This window comes from Schistocerca americana, chromosome 6 (genome assembly GCF_021461395.2).
Source record: "Schistocerca americana isolate TAMUIC-IGC-003095 chromosome 6, iqSchAmer2.1, whole genome shotgun sequence".
In the NCBI taxonomy this organism is placed as follows: Eukaryota; Metazoa; Arthropoda; class Insecta; order Orthoptera; family Acrididae; genus Schistocerca; species Schistocerca americana.
Genome location: NC_060124.1, coordinates 559,049,124 through 559,068,408, shown reverse-complemented (window position 1 = coordinate 559,068,408; position 19,285 = coordinate 559,049,124). Strand labels below are relative to the sequence as shown.

At 44.5% G+C, this 19,285-nt stretch overlaps 1 protein-coding gene across 1 annotated transcript in view; it reads right to left on the bottom strand.

Moving 5' to 3' along the window:
- Positions 1-19,285, bottom strand: part of LOC124619441 (caseinolytic peptidase B protein homolog) — an 88,307-nt gene that overhangs the window by 12,562 nt on the left and 56,460 nt on the right. Inside the window, exon 6 of the mRNA XM_047145828.1 lies at positions 17,303-17,481. Coding sequence (XP_047001784.1) covers positions 17,303-17,481 — 179 coding nt within the window. The remainder of the gene's footprint in view (positions 1-17,302; positions 17,482-19,285) is intronic.

The following is a 19,285-nucleotide window of genomic DNA, read 5'->3' as shown; positions in this document are numbered from 1 at the left end:
AAATGACAGAAATATTTTGGAAACTAACAATGACCAGTGTGAGCAACTTTGATTTTCTTTTTGTCATGTATTAATAGGATATGTTAAAGCTGATTAGGTTTTTCGAAAAGTGAATGAGTTCTCACGTGAAACGTGCCTGGAATGGAATAAAATCATTGGAGTATGTACCAATTGAGCAGCATCAATAATACGAAGAATAGCTGGATTTCATGTTGAGGTTAAATCTGCAAACAATGGTCCCACTAATCTTAACCATTGTATGATTCATCATCATGAAAGTATAGTGGCTAAGGAAATTTCTGCAGATCTGAATTTGTATTATAAAATATAAGCCACCAGTCTGATTAAAAGTCACACAATTGAGTTATCTCTTTACAAATTTATGCAGTAAAATGGAATTGAGTTTCAGCACACTTTTCCTGCATAGAGAAGTGTCATGGCTGATATGTGTACAAACCGTGAAACAGCTCTATCTTCTGCAAAGCAAATTGGACACTCAACTTATGCTGTTAGATATATTTGAAAATACAAGCTAAATATGTTTCCCCAGGGAAGAACACGAATATCTTTACAGCGAAACATAAAATACAGGCTTTCATAAAGAAATTAAACATTTAGAAGGAGAGGTGAAAACTATCTCGTCTGAAATTTTTTCACATACAGACACTGTTGATAGTAAGTTTGATTTCGATTTGAAACATGTGAAACATTTCTTTCTAAAATCTCAGGAAGAATATATAAAACTGTCTTGTGAATCAGATAACTAAATTGAGTTACTGAGTAAAAAACTTTTGAAGTTTTTGGCTTGCTGTTTAGACAGAATTTATGGTACTGTCATATTTAAACAGGACCCTACCTCTGCCATTTGCCAACATATGTTTGCGGCCCCAAAATTAAAATTAATGACATCTTTACCTAGATCAAACACTTTTTCTCAAATATTTTATGCACATCAGAATTCACTCAACTGGGATTTCAGCACAAAAATACGAGTGGCAAGTAGTACATTGGTGGTTTTCATGTGCTGTTGGCACTCATTAAATATGTAACATTTAGTGGGGGATGGGGCACAAAGAAATACTCCGGTACAAATGTAGCCACCAACAAAGAAGTTTGAGAAGCACTGGTAAGTCTGTTTCATTCTATAATTCAGAATGGATTAACATTCAACACATTTTTAAAAAGTTTCTATAAATGCACTTCTACAAAGAGGAAAATAAATATTCAGTAATCATCAGATTTGTACATGGTGTTTTTCAAAGAATTATTACGTGTTCTCTGAAAATGGACTGATCCTAAATTTTGAGAAAAAACTATACTCAGTTTTGTACAACAAATAGAATCATACTGACAACTTATGTACCATATGAACAGAAGTCAGTAAGCAGAGCAGAATGCTCCACATTTCTGGGTGTACATGGTGATGAAAATGAACTGGAAGAAGACTACTACTGAGCTCTTCAAACGACTAAATTCAGTTACACTAGACTCTCGCTAATCCGGCCCTCAGTAGTCTGGCCTCTCAGTAACCCGGCGCACATCCAAACACACATGCACAATCAATTATCGTGTGGAACAATGCTTAGTTAAGCAATGCTTTATATACTGTATTTTAGCTTTCTTTACAGTTTTGAATCATGTCTTCTGAAAGGAAACACATTACACTAGACCTCAAGCAGAAACTCAAAATTTTATATAAGTTAAATTGAGGTTCTTCGCAGGTAGCCATTGCTGCTGAGTTCAATGTTGGACATGCTACTATTTATGACATCAAAAAGAAAGAAGATGTTATTCGACAGCACTCCAGACAAATGGATAGTCAGTTGGGAAAATGAAAGGTTATGTGAAAGAGTGAGAATGAAGAACTGGATGTAGCTGTTTACAGATTGTGCAATCAACAACGCAGTAAAGGAATTCCAGTCAGTGGCATGATTATAAAGGAAAAAGCAGCTGCATTTAACAAACAACTTGTCAATAGTAATTTGTTTGCAGCGAGCGAAGGCTGGCTATCAAACTGGAAAAAAAACAACATGGCATTTGACAGCTGACAGGTTACCAGGGCAAGCCGCTAAGCTAACGATAAGGATGCTGATGAGTTTGTAAGCAAGATATGGAAGATAATATAGGAAGAAGATTTAACTGCTAATGCCTTGTATAATGTTGATGAAACAGCATTCTTTTACAAGATGGTTCCTTCGACAACATTAGCTGCCAAGAACGAGAAGGAAGCTAGTGGCTACAAGCAACAGAAACAGTGCGTAACATTAATGACGTGTTGTAATGCAAATGGGAGTCATAAACTACTGCTTATGGTGATTGGAAAATCCCAACATCCATGTTGTTTTCAACACAATGACATAAGTACTCAACCAGTGCAGTATTACACTCAGAAGAAAGTGTGGATGGACAGACAAATATTCTCTCAGTGGTTCCATGAAACATTTGTACCTGCAGTGAGAAAAGAGCTAAAGAAGAAACAGCTTCCACTGAAAGCTATCCTTATAACTGAAAATGCTCCCAGTCAAACTTCAGATGTTTTTCTGAAGTCCAATGGTATACAAGCATTTTTTCTTCCACCCAATGTGACAGCCCTAATTCAGCCCATGGACCAGGGAATTTTGGAATCAATTAGACGTCATAAACGACATCCACTTCTCGTCTCCTTGGTGAACGAAAGTGAAAATGACTATTGAGAGTATGCTGAAGGCATGGAAAGCAATTTACATATGTATCATATTCCAAGCAGCCGAAGCATGAGATAAACTGGAGAGTGCTACTATAATGAAGAGCTGGAGAAAATTGTGACCATCCATTGATGCCAAGTTGGATCCAGTACTGAGTGACAGCGATGAGCCAGTCAATTCAAAATTATCAATTACTTTGTACACTGACACATTACACAACCTTCAAGGAGGAAAAGAAATTGATGATGATGATGATGATGATGATGATGATACTAAGTGGCTGAATGAGGAAAACTGTGATACGGACCAAACTACAACAGATGAAGAAATAATTAAAAGCATGCAAGAAAGTAACGATGAAAGTGGTGAAGAACAGGACACAGGAGGAGGAGAGCATGAAGATTTCTCACACTGCTGGTGCCGAAGCTGCCGAGGTCTTCCTGGAGTACATTATGCAACAACCAGGTACATGCAGTACTGATGTAATGCTTGTAAAGCGGTTGCGTAATAAAGCATGACACCATCGCGTATCATCATTGCGACAGTTGCAGGGTGTATACGTGCACAAGGAAAAAAAATTCCCGGATTTTTCCCCGGTTAAAAATACACTTTCTCCCAGGTGAAAACACACTTTTTCCATGTTAAATGACAGAATATTTTTCCTTGGAACTGCAAAACTTATCAATTCTTTGAATGGTTGTGGTTTTATACACAGGTGTTGAATTTCCTGGCACTTTAGAAAATGAAACTCAGGCAAAAAGACACGTTTTGGAAATATCTTTGATGTGCAGCAACATGTACGCTGCGTATTTTTGTATTACGAAATTATACATTGTAATTCCACCAAACACCGCATGTTACTTTCCAAATCATTGAAATCGAGATCGCGACGCGCTTTTGTAAGCCAGTCATAGTTCATGCCACGTGATCTCGCCAGCCGATGACAGCGGATATTCAGAGCACAGGACACGTGATGTAGTCAGCCAACAGCAACATCACTGTTGAGTAGCACGAACACACAAACAGGGAAAGTTAATAATTTAAATTAATATACATAATGTTGCTACAAGAAAAGCAAAGATATCACATATAATATTGGTCTCTAAGGTTCGTAAGCTGTAAGAGAAGCTAAGCTTTCGCATATAACGTTGATCTTTTTTGTGCATGTTACACTTTAAGATATATCACACATATGTACCAGTAAATTTTTTAATAATGACATACATGTCAGATCTTCAGGGTTCAAAATTTCTCTAAATGGTTCATCATCAAAGAGTTGATTTTTAAATGAGAGTCAAACGCTTTGTGATTTAAGAAAGTCATGGTACATTCTCGCACATAGTTCAACTTACGTAAAAGGATACTTACTTTGAAATTAACGCTTTTCAAACCACCATTTGCAATATTTTCCCGCGACCTGTTAGAAATAGGTTTGTTTCAGCAGTTGCCAGAGAGCGCAGATAACAGGTGACACTGCACTTGCACAGCTACCATGATGTAGGAAGCCCGTATGTACATACGTGTGAAACATTGAAAGATCACACATTATGTCATAAAAGAAACAAGACATCAGAGGATATTTCAAGAGCATCGGAATTTTGTGAACCATACTAAAATGTGCACATTTAAAATGCATACTTAAAAAGTGCACATTCCTATGTCCAGATTCCCAATGAAGTAGACCTTGACCTGATATTAAGCTTTTCAGTGTGGTTTTCAGGATGTAAATTTTCTTGGAGCACCAGTACTGTATTATATCATGTTTGGTCCTTTATTATGGCATAATGCCATATGTGCTAGAAGATGAAAACATGCACCTGAAATGCAGCGAACAGTTGGAACTAGCCAGTAATGTGGAATTAAACATTTTGTTTCAAATATGTTGACTGCCTCTGCGGAAAAGGTTAGTAAAAGTCAAATTTATTTAACAAACAGACAAAAATAACTTCATTGTTCTGCAAGGCGATTAATGCTTAACTGTCAGAAAGGTAGCAATAAAATAAAATCTGAAAGTAATAACATATTTTAGCCTTCCGTAATTATTTGAGTGTATTTTAATTCACTTGATAGATCCTGGCCACATTTTCATTTGACGTGAGAGTAAACGAAGGAGAAACAGCAAAATCACTGAATGTAAACACGGGTCATGTAGAGACTACCCACCATAGCTCAGACTGCTGTGTGCATCAGCTCCGGGTCTACGATATTTGCTAACTGGGTCAATACTAAAAAAAAATCGAATTTCCAAAAATATGTTCATCTTCTGGCACACATATTTCTAAAAAGACTGAAACATAAAACATGTATGTCCGAGGAAATGTAAGACATTTTGTTTGGTCTTAAGTGTGCCAAAGTGCATTGCCACGCCTCGTCATACAGCATTCTTCTATCACATGTCACTGTATTTCGCTCTGTGGCATTGAAACGTATATATTTTGTAATGGATGCCTTCAAACTATATTCAGGACAGTGGTAATTGAAATGTCCTGTGGTGCCTCTCCTGCTCCCAGTCAGCTGGTTTGACAGCCAGCCCCAGCCCCAAGTTATCTGATCTTGCGGAGTAACCACGGTCCCATGGAATACCTTGATACGGCTGCCCAATCATCAACCAGCCCCCCAGCTTGTTTCACTGTTCGCAGTAAGCAGTTTGCTTCATAAGCTGTGGAACAGTGTAAATCAGATGTAAACTCAGCCACAGTTGGAAACAGTGTGAAACAAGACTCATCCACCCAAATGACTTTCTTCCACTGCTCCTTATTCCAGGTTTTAAGGTCTTGGCACGAATTGCCCTATCACGGGCACTTGCATCACTGATTCATGGTTTCAGAATTCCAGATCGCCATGCAATCCTCAGCTTATAGAGCTCCCTTTGTGTTGTTGTGGGACTGACCATTTTCGCAAGTACAACATTCATTTCTGCGGTGACTTTTACAGCTGTCATCGTGCTATTTTTGATCACAATGTTCTTAAATGACTGCATGTCATGAGTAGTAAAAACACACTTTCATCCACTTTATGACTTAGTGGATGATGTTTTTCCACTTTCCCGGTATAAATCTCTGATATGTTGCATCTAGAAACATGTACATCCCACCTACCTTAGTTATGGAAGCCCCCACCATACAAGCACCAACAATTTGCCCAAGTTCGGCTTCAGTTAGCTCCGAGATTATGCACTCAGAACTACACCAAACAATTTACATTACGTTCATTTTAGCAGTCACGAGCGAGTAAATGTGCAGTTGAGTCACATTTGAGTAGTAGATTCTAGCTACAGGAATGTGGCTGTTGGCTGTGCAAGCAGTTGCAGCAAGCAGCTAGATGCTACTGGGAAAAGGGGACGCCAAATTCATATTCTTGAGGGAAAAAACCTTGTTTCACAAAGGCTTAGCTGTCTGTTCACATGAACGGCCACCGACAAAATGTGGCCAAAAAACAAGTGGACCACCCTGTTGCTGAACACGCTGCCAAACATGAAATCCCTCACCTCAATAACTGCTTCACAGCCTGTGCGATATGGATCCTTTCCCCCAACATGAGCTTTTCTGAATTGTGTGGGTGGGAACTTTCCCTGCAGTACATCCTACATTCCCGTAACCCTCCTGGCCTCAACTTTCATTAGTCACTGTCCTGACCCATCCAGTCCCCACACTGTTCCCATTCCAGCACTACACAGCCATCATTTCACCGCCACACCCAGTCTTTTAATTTCTTTTAATTTTGTTTTATTTCTCTCCTTTCCACTACTTACCTCCTACCCCCTCTGCACCTTCTCTCCTGCCCTCCGTTTAAACTGCAACACTTCACTGTCCACCACTCCCACCATACTATCCCTCCCCCTCCCTCCCCCAGCCTCCTCCTTAACCCTACCCAGTCGCCGCTCCCATCATGCACTGGTGCTGCTGGTGGGTTTGATGTGGACCACCAACAAACAATAGTACCTCCACTATGACAACTGCCACCCATCCCACATCAAACGGTCCCTTCCGTACAGCCTAGGTCTTCGTGACAAACGAATCTGCTCCAGTCCGGAATCCCTGAACTATTACACTAACAACCTGAAAACAGCTATCGCATCCCGCAACTACCCTCCCGACCAGGTACAGAAGCAAATTACCAGAGCTACTTCCTAATCCCCTTAAACCCAGAACCTCCCACAGAAGAACCCCAAAAGTGCCCCACTTGTGACAGGATACTTTCCGGGACCGGATCAGACTCGGAATGTGGCTCTCCAGCAGGGATACGACTTCCTCAAATCGTGCCCTGAAATGACATCCATCCTTCATGAAATCCCCCCCACTCCACCAAGACTGTCTTTCCGCCTTCCACCTAACCTTCGTAACCTCTTGGTTCATCCCTATGAAATCCCCAAACCACCTTCCCTACCCTCTGGCTCCTACCCTTGTAACTGCCCCCGGTGTAAAACCTGTCCCATGCACCCTCCCACCACCACCACCACCACCACCACCACCACCACCACCTACTCCAGTCCTGTAACCCGGAAGGTGTACACGATCAAAGGCAGAGCCACATGTGAAAGCATCCACATGATTTACCAACTGACCTGCCTACACTGTGAAGCTTTCTATGTGGGAATGACCAGCAACAAACTGTCCATTCGCATGAATGGACAGAGGCAGACAGTGTTTGTTGGTAATGAGGATCACCTTGTGGCTAAACATGCCTTGGTGCACGGCCAGCACATCTTGGCACAGTGTTACACCGTCCAGGTTATCTGGAAACTTCCCACTAACACCACCAACCTGTCAGAACTCCGGAGATGGGAACTTGCCCTTCAGTTTGCCCTCTCTTCTCGTTACCCACCAGGCCTCAACCTCCGCTAATCTCAAGTTGCTGCCGCTCATACCTCACCTGTCTTTCAACAACATCTTTGCCTCTGTACTTCTGCCTCAACTGACATCTGTGCCCAAACTCTTTGCCTTTACAAATGTCTGCTTGTGTCTGTATATGTGCGGACGGATGTGTGTGTGTGTGTGTGTGTGTGTGTGTGTGTGTGTGTGTGTGTGCGCGCGAGCGCGCGCGCGAGCGCACGCGAGAGAGTGTATACCTGTCCTTTTCTCCCCCTAAGGTAAGTCTTTCCGCTCCCGGGATTGGAATGACTCCTTACCATCTCCCTTAAAACCCACATCCTTTTGTCTTTCCCTCTCCTTCCCTCTTTCCTGATGAAGCAACCGTTGGTTGCAAAAGCTTGAATTCTGTGTGTGTGTTTGTGTGTCTATCAACATGCCAACGCTTTCATTTGGTAAGTTACATCATCTTTGTTTTTAGATATATAAATTAGTTATCTTCATTTGTAAGTACAGAGCTCTGTTAACAATACATTGGCACTTGGCACACAGCTTTACACTTAATACTGCTGCTTGCGATGCAGTAACAAAACTTTTCAATTCTTTAATCTGGATATTCAATTTGTAAAAAGAATGGCTAATAAGGTAACTTCTGAAATATTTGGATTTCCTGTCTCTTGCTTTATGTAGAGCAGATAAATCCAATGGGTATGTTGAAGAAGGAGGCAAAGTCTATGTGGGCGTTATTTTTGTGCCTTGTACTGGGATTGTGTAAATGACAATAGATAAATAAATCCACAGAAACTGGAATACCAACATGCCAAGGAAAAACTCTATGAACTTACACACCAACCTACTACTTTACACAACAACCAACTGAAAGGCAAACATGCTTTAGAAAACTATAAAATTCTATCGAATTACACAACTGTTTGGTTTAAAGGCATGAGAAGGGACCAACATAGAAGTATACAACCCACTCTCATGGATAAAACGTAAAAATAAAGCTGCTGTGGAGGCATTGTGGCCCTCCACCGAAGGCAGGGTACTGGGAAAGTTAAAAGTCAGCCACAGAGTGGTTGAAAGTGGGCAGTCCAGCAAGAGGTGAGTGACTGACATTTGGGAGCCACAGCAACACTGAGGTGGGTCCTCACGACGGAGTAGGTAACCGAGCGTTAGCCACGTATGGAAACTGTGGAGCCGGCAGAGGACAACTGATTCCCCACAAGAGGCATGGGTGGAAGACTTCCACACATTCATAGTTTCCTTAATGACACACAGTTTGTTGTGCGTGCTGTTATGCCATTCCGTCTCCCAAAGTCAGAAAACCTTGCAGTGTAAGACAGAATGCAGGTCAGCTTCAGAAAGGCCTATTTCCAGAAGCGGTTTCCACATTGCCTGTTTGGCCAGCCTGTCGGCAAGTTCGTTGCCGGGGATTCCGACATGTCCTGGGGTCCACACAAACACCATGGAACAGCTGGATTGTTCCAGGGCATAGATGGACTCCTGAATGGATGCTACCAGGGTAGCACCGGTCGATAGCTTGTAGGCTGCACAATGAGTCAGTACACAGGAGAAACAACTCGCCAGGGCATAAGCGGAAGTGCTCAAGAGCACGAGATATGGCCGCCAGCTCTGCAGTGAAAACACTGCAGCCACCTGGCAAGGAGTGATGCTCAACATGTCCTCCATGAACATATGCGAAGCCTACATGACCATCAGCCATTGAGCCATCGACTTAACCACTTCAGGGCCCCAGAACATGCCAAGAATTGAGAGGAAGTGACAGCGGAGAGCAGCGGGGTTAATGGAGTCCTTAGTGCCATGCAAAAGGTCCAGAAAAAGCTGGAGCCAAGGCGTACACCATGGAGGCGTACGTGAATGGACCACAAGTAGAGGTGGTAAAGGGAAGGATTCCCGTTTGGAGAGAAGGGACCGCATGCGAACTGCAATTGTTGGCCCCGATCTGGGTCACCGATGCGGGAGATGGACTGCTGCGGGCGGGAAAAGGAGACGGTAATTCGGATGCTCAGGGGAACTTTGAATGTGTGCTGCATAACTGGCGAGGAGTTGTGCATGTCTTATTGCAGTGGAGTGACACCAGTCTCCAACAGTATGCTGATCACCAGACTCGTCCTAAAACCCCCTGTTGCTAATCGAACTCCACAGTTGTGCACAGGGTCGAGTAAATGCAATGCTGAAGGTGCTACCGAGCCATAAACCACACTCCTATAGTCAATTCAGGATTGGACAAGGGCTCTGTAGAGCTGCAGCACCGTACAGTGACCTGCACCCCAATTGGTGTTGCTTACGCAATGGAGGGCATTGAGGTGCTGCCAGCACTTCTGCTTAAGCTGACGAAGATGAGGGACCCAAGTCAATTTAGCATTGAAAACCAGTCCTAGGAACTGATATGTCTCCACTACAGTGAGTGGATCATCATTAAGATAAAGTGTGGGTTCTGGATGAATGGTACGGTGCCGACAGAAGTGCATGACACACGACTTTGCGGTTGAAAACTGGAAGCCGTGGGCTAGAGCCCATGACTGCACCTTGTGGATGGCTCCCTGGAGGCGCCGCTCAGCAACAACAGTACTGGAGCAGCAGTATGAAATGCAGAAGTTGTATGCATACAGGGAAGGTGAGAGAGCCTGACAGCTGCTGCTAGACTGTTAATGGCCACTAAAAATACAGACACTCATTACATAGCCCTGCAGGACTCCATTCTCCTGGATATAGATGGAACTTTGGGAGTCACCAACTTGGACACAGAAAGTACGTAGTGACAGGAAGGTTTGGATAAAAATCGGGAGTGATCCCTGGAGACCCCACTCATACAATGTGGCAAGGATATGATGTCGCCAAGTCGTGTTGTATGCTTTATGTAAGTCAAAAAAGACTGCAATCAGGTGTTGCCACCTGGAAAAGGCTGTTTGGAAGGCAAACTTGATCGACACAAGATTATCAGTGGTAGAGCGACCGTGGTGGAAGCCGCCCTGACATGGAGCCAGCAAGCCACGTGACTCCAGGACCCAACCCAACTGCCGACATACCATACGTTCCAGCAGCTTACAAAGAATGTTGGTGAGGCTGATGGGCCGATAGCTATCCACATCAAGCGGGTTTTTACTGGGTTTGAGCACCGGAACGATGCTGCTCTCCCGCCATTGCGATGGAAAGATGCCATCACACCAGAGCCAGTTGAAGATGACGAGAAGATGTTGCTTGTAGTCAGATGAGAGATGTTTAGTCATCTGCTGTGGATGCGATGAGGCCCAGGAGCTGTGTCGGGGCAATGTGCAAGAGCACTGAGGAGCTCCCACTCTGTAAATGGGGCATTATAGGATTCACTGCAGCGTGTAGTGAATGAGAGGACGTTCCCTTCCAGCCTCCATTTGAGTGTGCAAAAGGCTGGGAGGTAATTCTCCAACACAGAGGCTCGAGCAAAGTGCTCAGCAAATTGCTCGGCAATTGCGTTTACGTCTGTACATAACTCGCCATTTATGGTAACACCGGGGACAGCTGTTGGGGCACGGTACCTGAAAAGACGTCTGATCTTTGCCCAGACTTGAGAAGGTGCCGTGTGGCACCCAATGGTGGAGACTCATCTCTCGCAACACTTCTTCTTCCATTGTTTGATAAGGGAGTGAACATGGGCACAGAGCCATTTAAAGGCTATGAGTTGCTCCAGGGAAGGGTGCTGCTTATGCCGCTGTAGAGCTCACCGACGCTCCTTAATTGGTTCAGCAACTTCCGACGACCACCAAGGGACTGCCTTATGCCTTGGGCACCCTGAAGAGCGAGGGATCGCATTTTCTGCCACAGAAGCAATTGTGCCAGTCACCCGCTCAACCATCACATCGATTTTACACTGGGGGGAGGGGGCGGGGGGGGGGGGGGGGGGGGGGGGAATTCAGCAGTCACAGCAGAGGTGAAAGGTAAAAGTTCCCCAGTCCGCATTGTTTAAAGCCCATTTGGGCAGGCGTCCATGGGCCAGATGCCAAGGCAGTGACAGGAAGATGGGGAAATGGTCACTAAAACACAGGTCGCCATGTGCTCTCCAGTGGATAAATGGGAGAAGTCCTGGGCTGCAAATTGATAAATCAATGGACGAGTAACTACCATGTGCCACACTGAAATGTGTGGCAGCCCCAGTATTTAAGAGGCAGAGGTCAAATTGCGACAGTAAAGCTTCGGCATCTCTGCTTCAGCCAGTAAGCATGGTACCACCCCACAAGGGGTTATGGGCATTAATATTTCCCAGAAGTAGGAAAGGTTTAGGGAGTTGATCAATCAGTGCGGCTAAGACATTCAGGGGTACTACACCATCTGGAGGAACATATACATTTCACACAGTTATTTCCTGAGTCGTCCATATTCTGACAGCCACATCTTCAAGAGGGGTTTGAAGGGGCACATGTTCACTACAGACCGAGTTTAGGACATAAAAGCAAACTCCACCTGACACTCGATTATAGTCACTACGGTTCCTGTAATATCCCTTATAGCTGCGGAGGGCAGGGGTCTGCGTTGCTGGGAACCAGGTTTCCTGGAGGGCAATGCAGATAGCAGGTGTAAAGCTAAACAGTTGCCGTAGCTCAGACAGGCGATGGAAAAAACTGCCATAATTCCACTGGAGGATGACATCGTGAGACTGGGAAGGCATGGAACATTCAATGAGGCAGTTTATGCCTCAGAGTCACCTGCTGCCACTGATTTATTGCCTGAGCAGTCTATATACATTGTGTCTGAGGGTCTGGCGAGATCTAGGTCCTCTGCGGACGTCAAAAACGCTACCCCATCCTCAGCCGCAGAGCTAGTAGGTAGCGGTGGTGTGGGTGCCACCACAATTTCCTTTGTAATGGGGGTTTTCTTTTTGGATTTATCTTGCTGCTCCTTGGGTTTCCCGGGCTGGGAGGACTTCACTGGCTCAGTCTCCGGGACTGAGGATGAGCTGAAGCCCTACGACCAGCTGCTTTTGGGCTCTTCAGCCACTGGCAGGTGTCGTCTGTACCACTAGAAGAAACCTGGGAAGGGAGCAACCCAAGGGACCCCTTCCTAGCAAGAGAAGCCCCCGATGGTTGGGGGAGGGGGGAGGGGGGTGTTTGCTCCCGAAGTAGGTGATGCAGCAGCAACAGGGAGGGAAATGCCCCCCCCCCCCCCACCATCAGGGGGGCAGGTGTAGTCTTGTGGCTCTGAGAAGTGACATGGGTTGGCAGAGATGATGGTGCCAGAACTGTTGTAGCAGCGGCATAAGATGTCTTACGCACAGGATGCAGGCGTTCAAATTTTCTCTTAGCATCAGTGTAGGTCAGTCTGTCCAGGGTCTTGTACTCCATGATTTTCCTTTCTTTCTGGAGAATCCTGCAGCCAGCAAAATGGAGGTCTCCGCAGTTGACTAAGATGGGAGGTGGGGCACATGGAGTATTGGGATGTGATTAGTGTCCACAATCTCGGCATGTGATGCTGGAAGTACAGTGGGAAGATGTATGGCCGAACTTCCAGCACCGCACCGGGGGGAGGGATGTAGGGCTTTACATCACAATGGTAGACCATCACCTTGACCTTCTCGAGCAATGTATCACACTCAAAGGCCAAGATGAAGGCATCGGTGGCAATCTGATTATCCTTTGGACCCCGGTGGACACACCAGATGAAATGTACACCTTGCTGCTCTAAATTGGCGTGCAGCTCATCGTTGGACTGCTAAAGACGGTCTCTGTGAAATATGATACCCTGGACCATTTTTAAGCTCTTATCAGGCGTGATGATTACAGACACATCCCCCAGATGGTCACAAGCGAGTAACTCCCGTGACTGGGCAGAGGATGCTGTTTTGATCAAGACTGACCCAGATCTCATTTTGAGCAAGGTCTCCACCTCCCCGAACTTGTCCTCTAAATGCTCAACAAAAAAGTGAGGCTTCATTGTCATGAATAATTCCCCATCAGCTCTTGAACATACAAGATAACAGCGCGCATAAGATCCGCTGCCATCCTTGGCCTGATGTTCCTCCCATGGTGTGGCCATGGAGGGGAACGATTTGGGGTCACACTTCTGTGCGTTGAATTGAGCTCGTGATCGCTTAGAGACTGCTGGTGTTTCACCACCAGCAAGAGATGGACTACGCTTCGTCATGTGTCATCCGCCCTGATGTCACCCACTCCGACCAGGGGCCCTCCCCACGGGCGCCACCCAGCCGCAGCAAAGGTCACTGGCAGGAAGGCCATTGCCGGGAGTCCCGATGCTCCAGGGGGATGGGCATCTACCCCTTGGCATACGTGGGGAGTTAACAGCACAGGCATCAGCAGAGCGACCCCTGTGTGGTCAGGGGGCTACAATGAACAGGGTACATGGCGGCCCCACCACAACGGACTGGCTACTGTGCTGGATATCAGGTGCAAAGAAGTCCATGACCATCGTCGACACATGCATAGTGCATGATGGAAAACGCACGCAGGAAGGAGTTCTCGCTTAAGAGATGGAGAATGGGCAGGACTGCAATGCGACAATGAGAACATGGGCTAAAGATCTCAATGCACGATGGATATGATGCACCTTGTAAGGTATTGGCTCAGTCTCCAGGAAAATTTTGAAGAATGGAGGTCAAACCCTACAGAGGACCATCACATAAAGGCTGAAACACGTGAAACTTCTTGTAGTCGCCTCGTACGACAGGCAGGATACCTCAGGCCTATTCTAATTCTCGGACATGCAGGGAGGGGGATAAGTGAACTTTACATCAGATAAGACCAACAGCGGACCCATTACTAAACCTTGTGGGTCTCTACATGTTACATTCCTCTATTTTGAGATGAGTCCATGTGTGTAACACAGTTTGTGAGTGTGACCTTTGGTTTCTGCTATAGAGGTAAGATTCCATCCTTGTAAAACGGACGCCATTAATGTCGTAACACTTTAGTCTCTCAAGTACAATTTTGTGATCCAAATGGTCAAAGACTTGGCAAGGTCATAGTATAAATCAACAGGGTAATTTTTCTTGCTTAGTTCTGCCAGGACTTGTTTGTGAGGTCTTTCATTGCTTTCTCTGTGGATAAGTCTTTATGAAAGCCAAACTGAGAGGCAGTCAAGTCCTGCTCAGATTAATGAGTCTCTATTCCATCACAGGTCACTTTCACAAATTTTTTTGAAAAGATAGTAAGGAGTGAAATAGGTACGCAATACAGGAGGGTTAGCATATTTCCAGTTTTATTAATTGGTGAACATGCAGTATTTTTAAGACTGTCATTGATTGTTTACTGAAGGTAGCTTCAGGGTAACCCTATCAAGCCAGTACATTTCAATGCTAACTCAGTTAGTGATGAACTGTCCTAGAGGGGAAGTGAAAAAGAGACATTAGCCCAAAGTGAAGGTGAAGGGAGCATAGTCATGAGTTCTAATGGGGCAGAGTGATCAGTTCCTGGGATTAGTTTATCAAACAATTACAGGATGTGCTGGTAAATCAGCAACGTGTTCATGGAATCAGTGTATCGAAAAGGCTGCCAGCTCACCACACCATTGAGCAGCTTGCAGAGAACACCAGTGAGACTAATTGGGTGATAGCTGTCCATCTCAAGGAGAGAGGTGGTGGTGGTGGGGGGTGGGGGGTTTACCCAGTTTCAGTACCAGGACAACTACAGTTTCTCACCAATAAAACACGGAGGCTCAGTGGCTCGAACATAATGCAGAGCAAAATGTTCGGTGACCGGGCCTGGGTCAGTGTAGACAACACCATTCAGACAGATACCAGGTACACCTGCGAGGGACTGGTGTCCACAGAGGCAATGAACATTTGCTCAAACCCGGGACAGAAGGCTACACCATCCAACAGTAGCAACATACTGTTCTCAGTATTTTAGTTCTTGACATTTTATGAGGTGGCAGACCAAGGCACAGAGCCATTTAAAAGACAATGAGTTGCTCCATCGACATATGTCACTTATGGCATTTTAGCACCTGTCTGCGATCTGTAATGGCCACAGTGATTTCGGGGGACCACCAAGATACCATCTCCTGATGGGAAAGTCCTGACAAATAGCAGATTGCTAAGTCAGCTGCTGATAGAATGGCTGTAGTTGCTCTCTGAACAGCCCCACTTATACCTTCATGTGGTGGGGTGCTAAGGGCAATGGCAGACGTAAAGGCATCCTAATCAGCTCTGCTGAGAGCCCATCTGGGTGGATGCTGAGGCGATTGACATCAAGTGAGGATCAAGATGATCAGAAAATGATACCTAAAACAATCAATTACTGATGAAATTATTTAATTGGGTAGATACAAAATCTACCAACCAGCGGCAGCAGAACACAAATAAAAGACTGTTGTGACTGGCACGCTTTTGGAGCCAGCGGCTCCTTCTTCAGGCATAAAAGTTGAATGGGAAGGAAGAAGGGTGAAGGAAAAGGGCTGGAGAGGTCTAGGAAAATGGGTAGATTTTGGGAAAGTCACCCAGAATGGCAGGTCAGGGGAGACTTGCCATACCCCTCCCACAGTGGTAATCCACTGTCCACCAAACCTACACAATATACTCGTCCATCCCTACACAACCCCTGCTCCCAACCCCTTACCTCATGGCTCATACCCCTGTAATAGATCTAGATCCAAGACCTGTTGTCCCACCACCACCACCACCACCACCACCACCACCACCACCACCACCATCACCTACTCTGGCCTGGTCACAAACATCACCTATCCCATCAAAGGCAGGGCTACCTGTGAAACCAGTCATGTGATCTACAAGCTAAGATGCAACCACTGTGCTGCATTCTATGTGGGCATGACAACCAACAACCTGTCTGTTTGCATGAACAACCATCGACAAATAGTGGCCACAAAACAAGAGGACCACCCTGTTGCTGAGCACACTGCCAAACATGACATCCTTCATTTCAATGACAGCTTCGCAGCCTGTGCCATATGGATCCTTCCCACCAACATGAGCTTTTCTGAACTACGCAGGTGGGAACTTTCCCTGCAATATATCCTATGTTCCCATAACCCTCCTGGCCTCAACCTTCGTTAGTCATTGTCCTCTCCCATCCAGCCTCTTCTCTGTTCCCATTCCAGCACTATGCAGCCCTCATTCCTCCATCACACAGAGTCTTTTTACTTCTCTCCTTTTCCGCTATCCTCCCCTTCCCCTCCACACCTCTCCATTCCCTCCATCTAACCTCCTGACTGCACATAGCTGCCCTACCCTCTTTTTTCCAACTCGTCCCTCCGCGCTCCCCAACAGCACGTCTGTCTGCCATGTCTACCCTACTATGCCACCCCCTCCCAACCCCAGCCTCCTCCTTACCCATGCCAAGTAGCCAATCCCATCATGCACCGGTGCTGCTGCTCACAGTGTAGCCTCGGTTGCCTGAGACTGCAGTCATGAGCTTGTGAGTTGCGTTTGCATGAGTGTGTAGGTGTGTGTCTGGCGTCTAATTCTGATGAAGGCCTTACTGGCCGAAAGCTATTATTTATGACAGTCTTTTTGTTGTGCCTATCTGAGACTCAGCAACTCTCCTATATCGTGAGTAGCCACTTTTCTTTTCACAATATTGTTCCACTCCATACTGGATTTCCCATTGTTCAAATCAGATTTATAGTTTATAATACAGTTAAAAAACAGGTGTAATGTGCTATTTATTTTGTAGGTTAATCTTTCTCTGATACTTCTTCCCTATGGATAACAATCAGTTAAAAACTATTTTAGTTCTGCATACGTATACTTTATAGAACCAAAAGTAAAAATCAACAGTATGATAAAATGAGTTTCTAAAAGCACAAGCTTGATTTCAAAATGTTCGGGCAAGTACAAACCTCATGTTTTTCTTGATACTCTGACATATCTAGACGAATAAACCCTCCTGGTTTCCCACGATGCAGGTATGTTGCAAGCTGCTTGGCTAATTCAGTTTTGCCAATTCCAGAGGAGCCAAGAAAGAGAAACACTAGTGGATGTTCTTCATCAGCCCAACCATTCTCTTTCCGGCGAATAGCTGCAATGACAATAGTACAAAATTTAAGAAGTCTGCACCTGGAACCCCCACACACATGTACACACTTTTGTCATATGTGAATGAATCTGATCTGGAAATATTTAAGTCTGCACCACTGCACATGGAGTACACCCAGTTGTACTTGACAATGGTATGACTATTGTTTTCCTACTGCACAGAAAAAGTGAACACAAAGGATTAATGGATAAATTATTCTACAGAAAGTTACAATGAAGACAGTGAGCTGAAATCAACAAAAATATTCTTGAGTGTTTTACATGTATGTCATCAATTAACATGTTAGTCCATCAGATCATCATATATTTCTCATTGTGACAGCCTGTAGACATCTTATCCATTTTTGTCCATTATATTGAGAACTTGGTAATGCAGATCAATAAAGATACAATAAATGTTTACAACCCTATAAATTCTCCTGCTTTCACTATAAATCTGCTTTGCTGATTTAAGTCATTGCATGTTGCTAAACATTAACTGTTTATTTTCTTCTTCCTAGTTCTAATGTGTGGATTGCTGGCTAAGTGTCATTCCAACACAGGTACCAAACTTAATTGTGTTTTGGTTTGGGGGTATATGCTATTAAACTGTAGAATCTCCTACTCACTGGACCCATGTTCAAGAGGATGACAGTTAAAACCTGTGTCCGGACATCCACATTTAGGTTTTCTGTGATTTCCCGACATTGCTCCAGGCAAATGCTGGGATGGTTCCCTTACAAGGGCATCGTCGATTTCCTTTCTGATCCTTGACACAATCTGGGCTTGTGCTCCATCTCCAATGACATCGATGTCGATGGGATGTTAAACCCAATCTTCCTTCCTTCCTTCTTCTTGTAGATGACTTCAAATGTTTGGAAGGCAATGGCATACCATCTTCAACAGAACCATGCCTAGTATAGCACTTTGGCCTGATTGCAGCTTTACCTTACTTAGGCACAAAAAGTTCAAAATATACATTTTAAAGTTTTCTGAAAGTTAATACCCCCATTTCCTGCAATGAAACACAGAAATTTCATTTACTGTAAGATAAGCAGTAGCTATTATGATATTTGAAAGCTATTTCAATGAAGCTGTGACAGAGCCGCACACACAAACAGAGCTCTTAGTTTCTTTCACTATGAATGTAAGACATGTGCTTTTCTTAGGGAGATACGCCAATAAAAACAGCCATTTGAACAATCACGTACAAATACATGATGTAAGTTACAAAAAAACTTACCTTGTTTGTTTTGTTTTGTTTTAGGGTGCAAAAACTAGGGTCATATGCGCATGTGTCAGAACTGTAGAAGACAAAGAAAGGAGTTAAAAATGTCTACACGTTAATCTACATCAACAGAAGAGAAGACAGCTAAAAATATGGATGTGGAGAAAGGTCTATAAAACATGCCATAGAGAAATGGAGGTCAAGAACTAGAGATTAAATGTCCTTTGCCATATTGCTACGATGGATAAAAAGGGAAACAGCTGTCGCATTGTTTGCTAAAACGGCTGATAACTCAGACAGCAAATACAAATGGGAACATAAGCAGTTAAAAGAAAAAGGGCATTCCATCAGGAAATGTGGACCGTCAAAGGCTGAGGGCAATGAGCACAAAGTGTTGGGGGAGGACCACTTAACAGATGGTGATGACTAAAAAGACACTGCCTGATAAGCACCCTAGCTAAAATGATCTCCTTGTGGCAAGAGGAACGAGAGGTGGTTTCCAAGCTGCTGGGAGAGGCTTAATAACCTGGACCTTGTTCCCATGAAGGGAGGACCAATGGTGATGCCAAAGTGACACTGT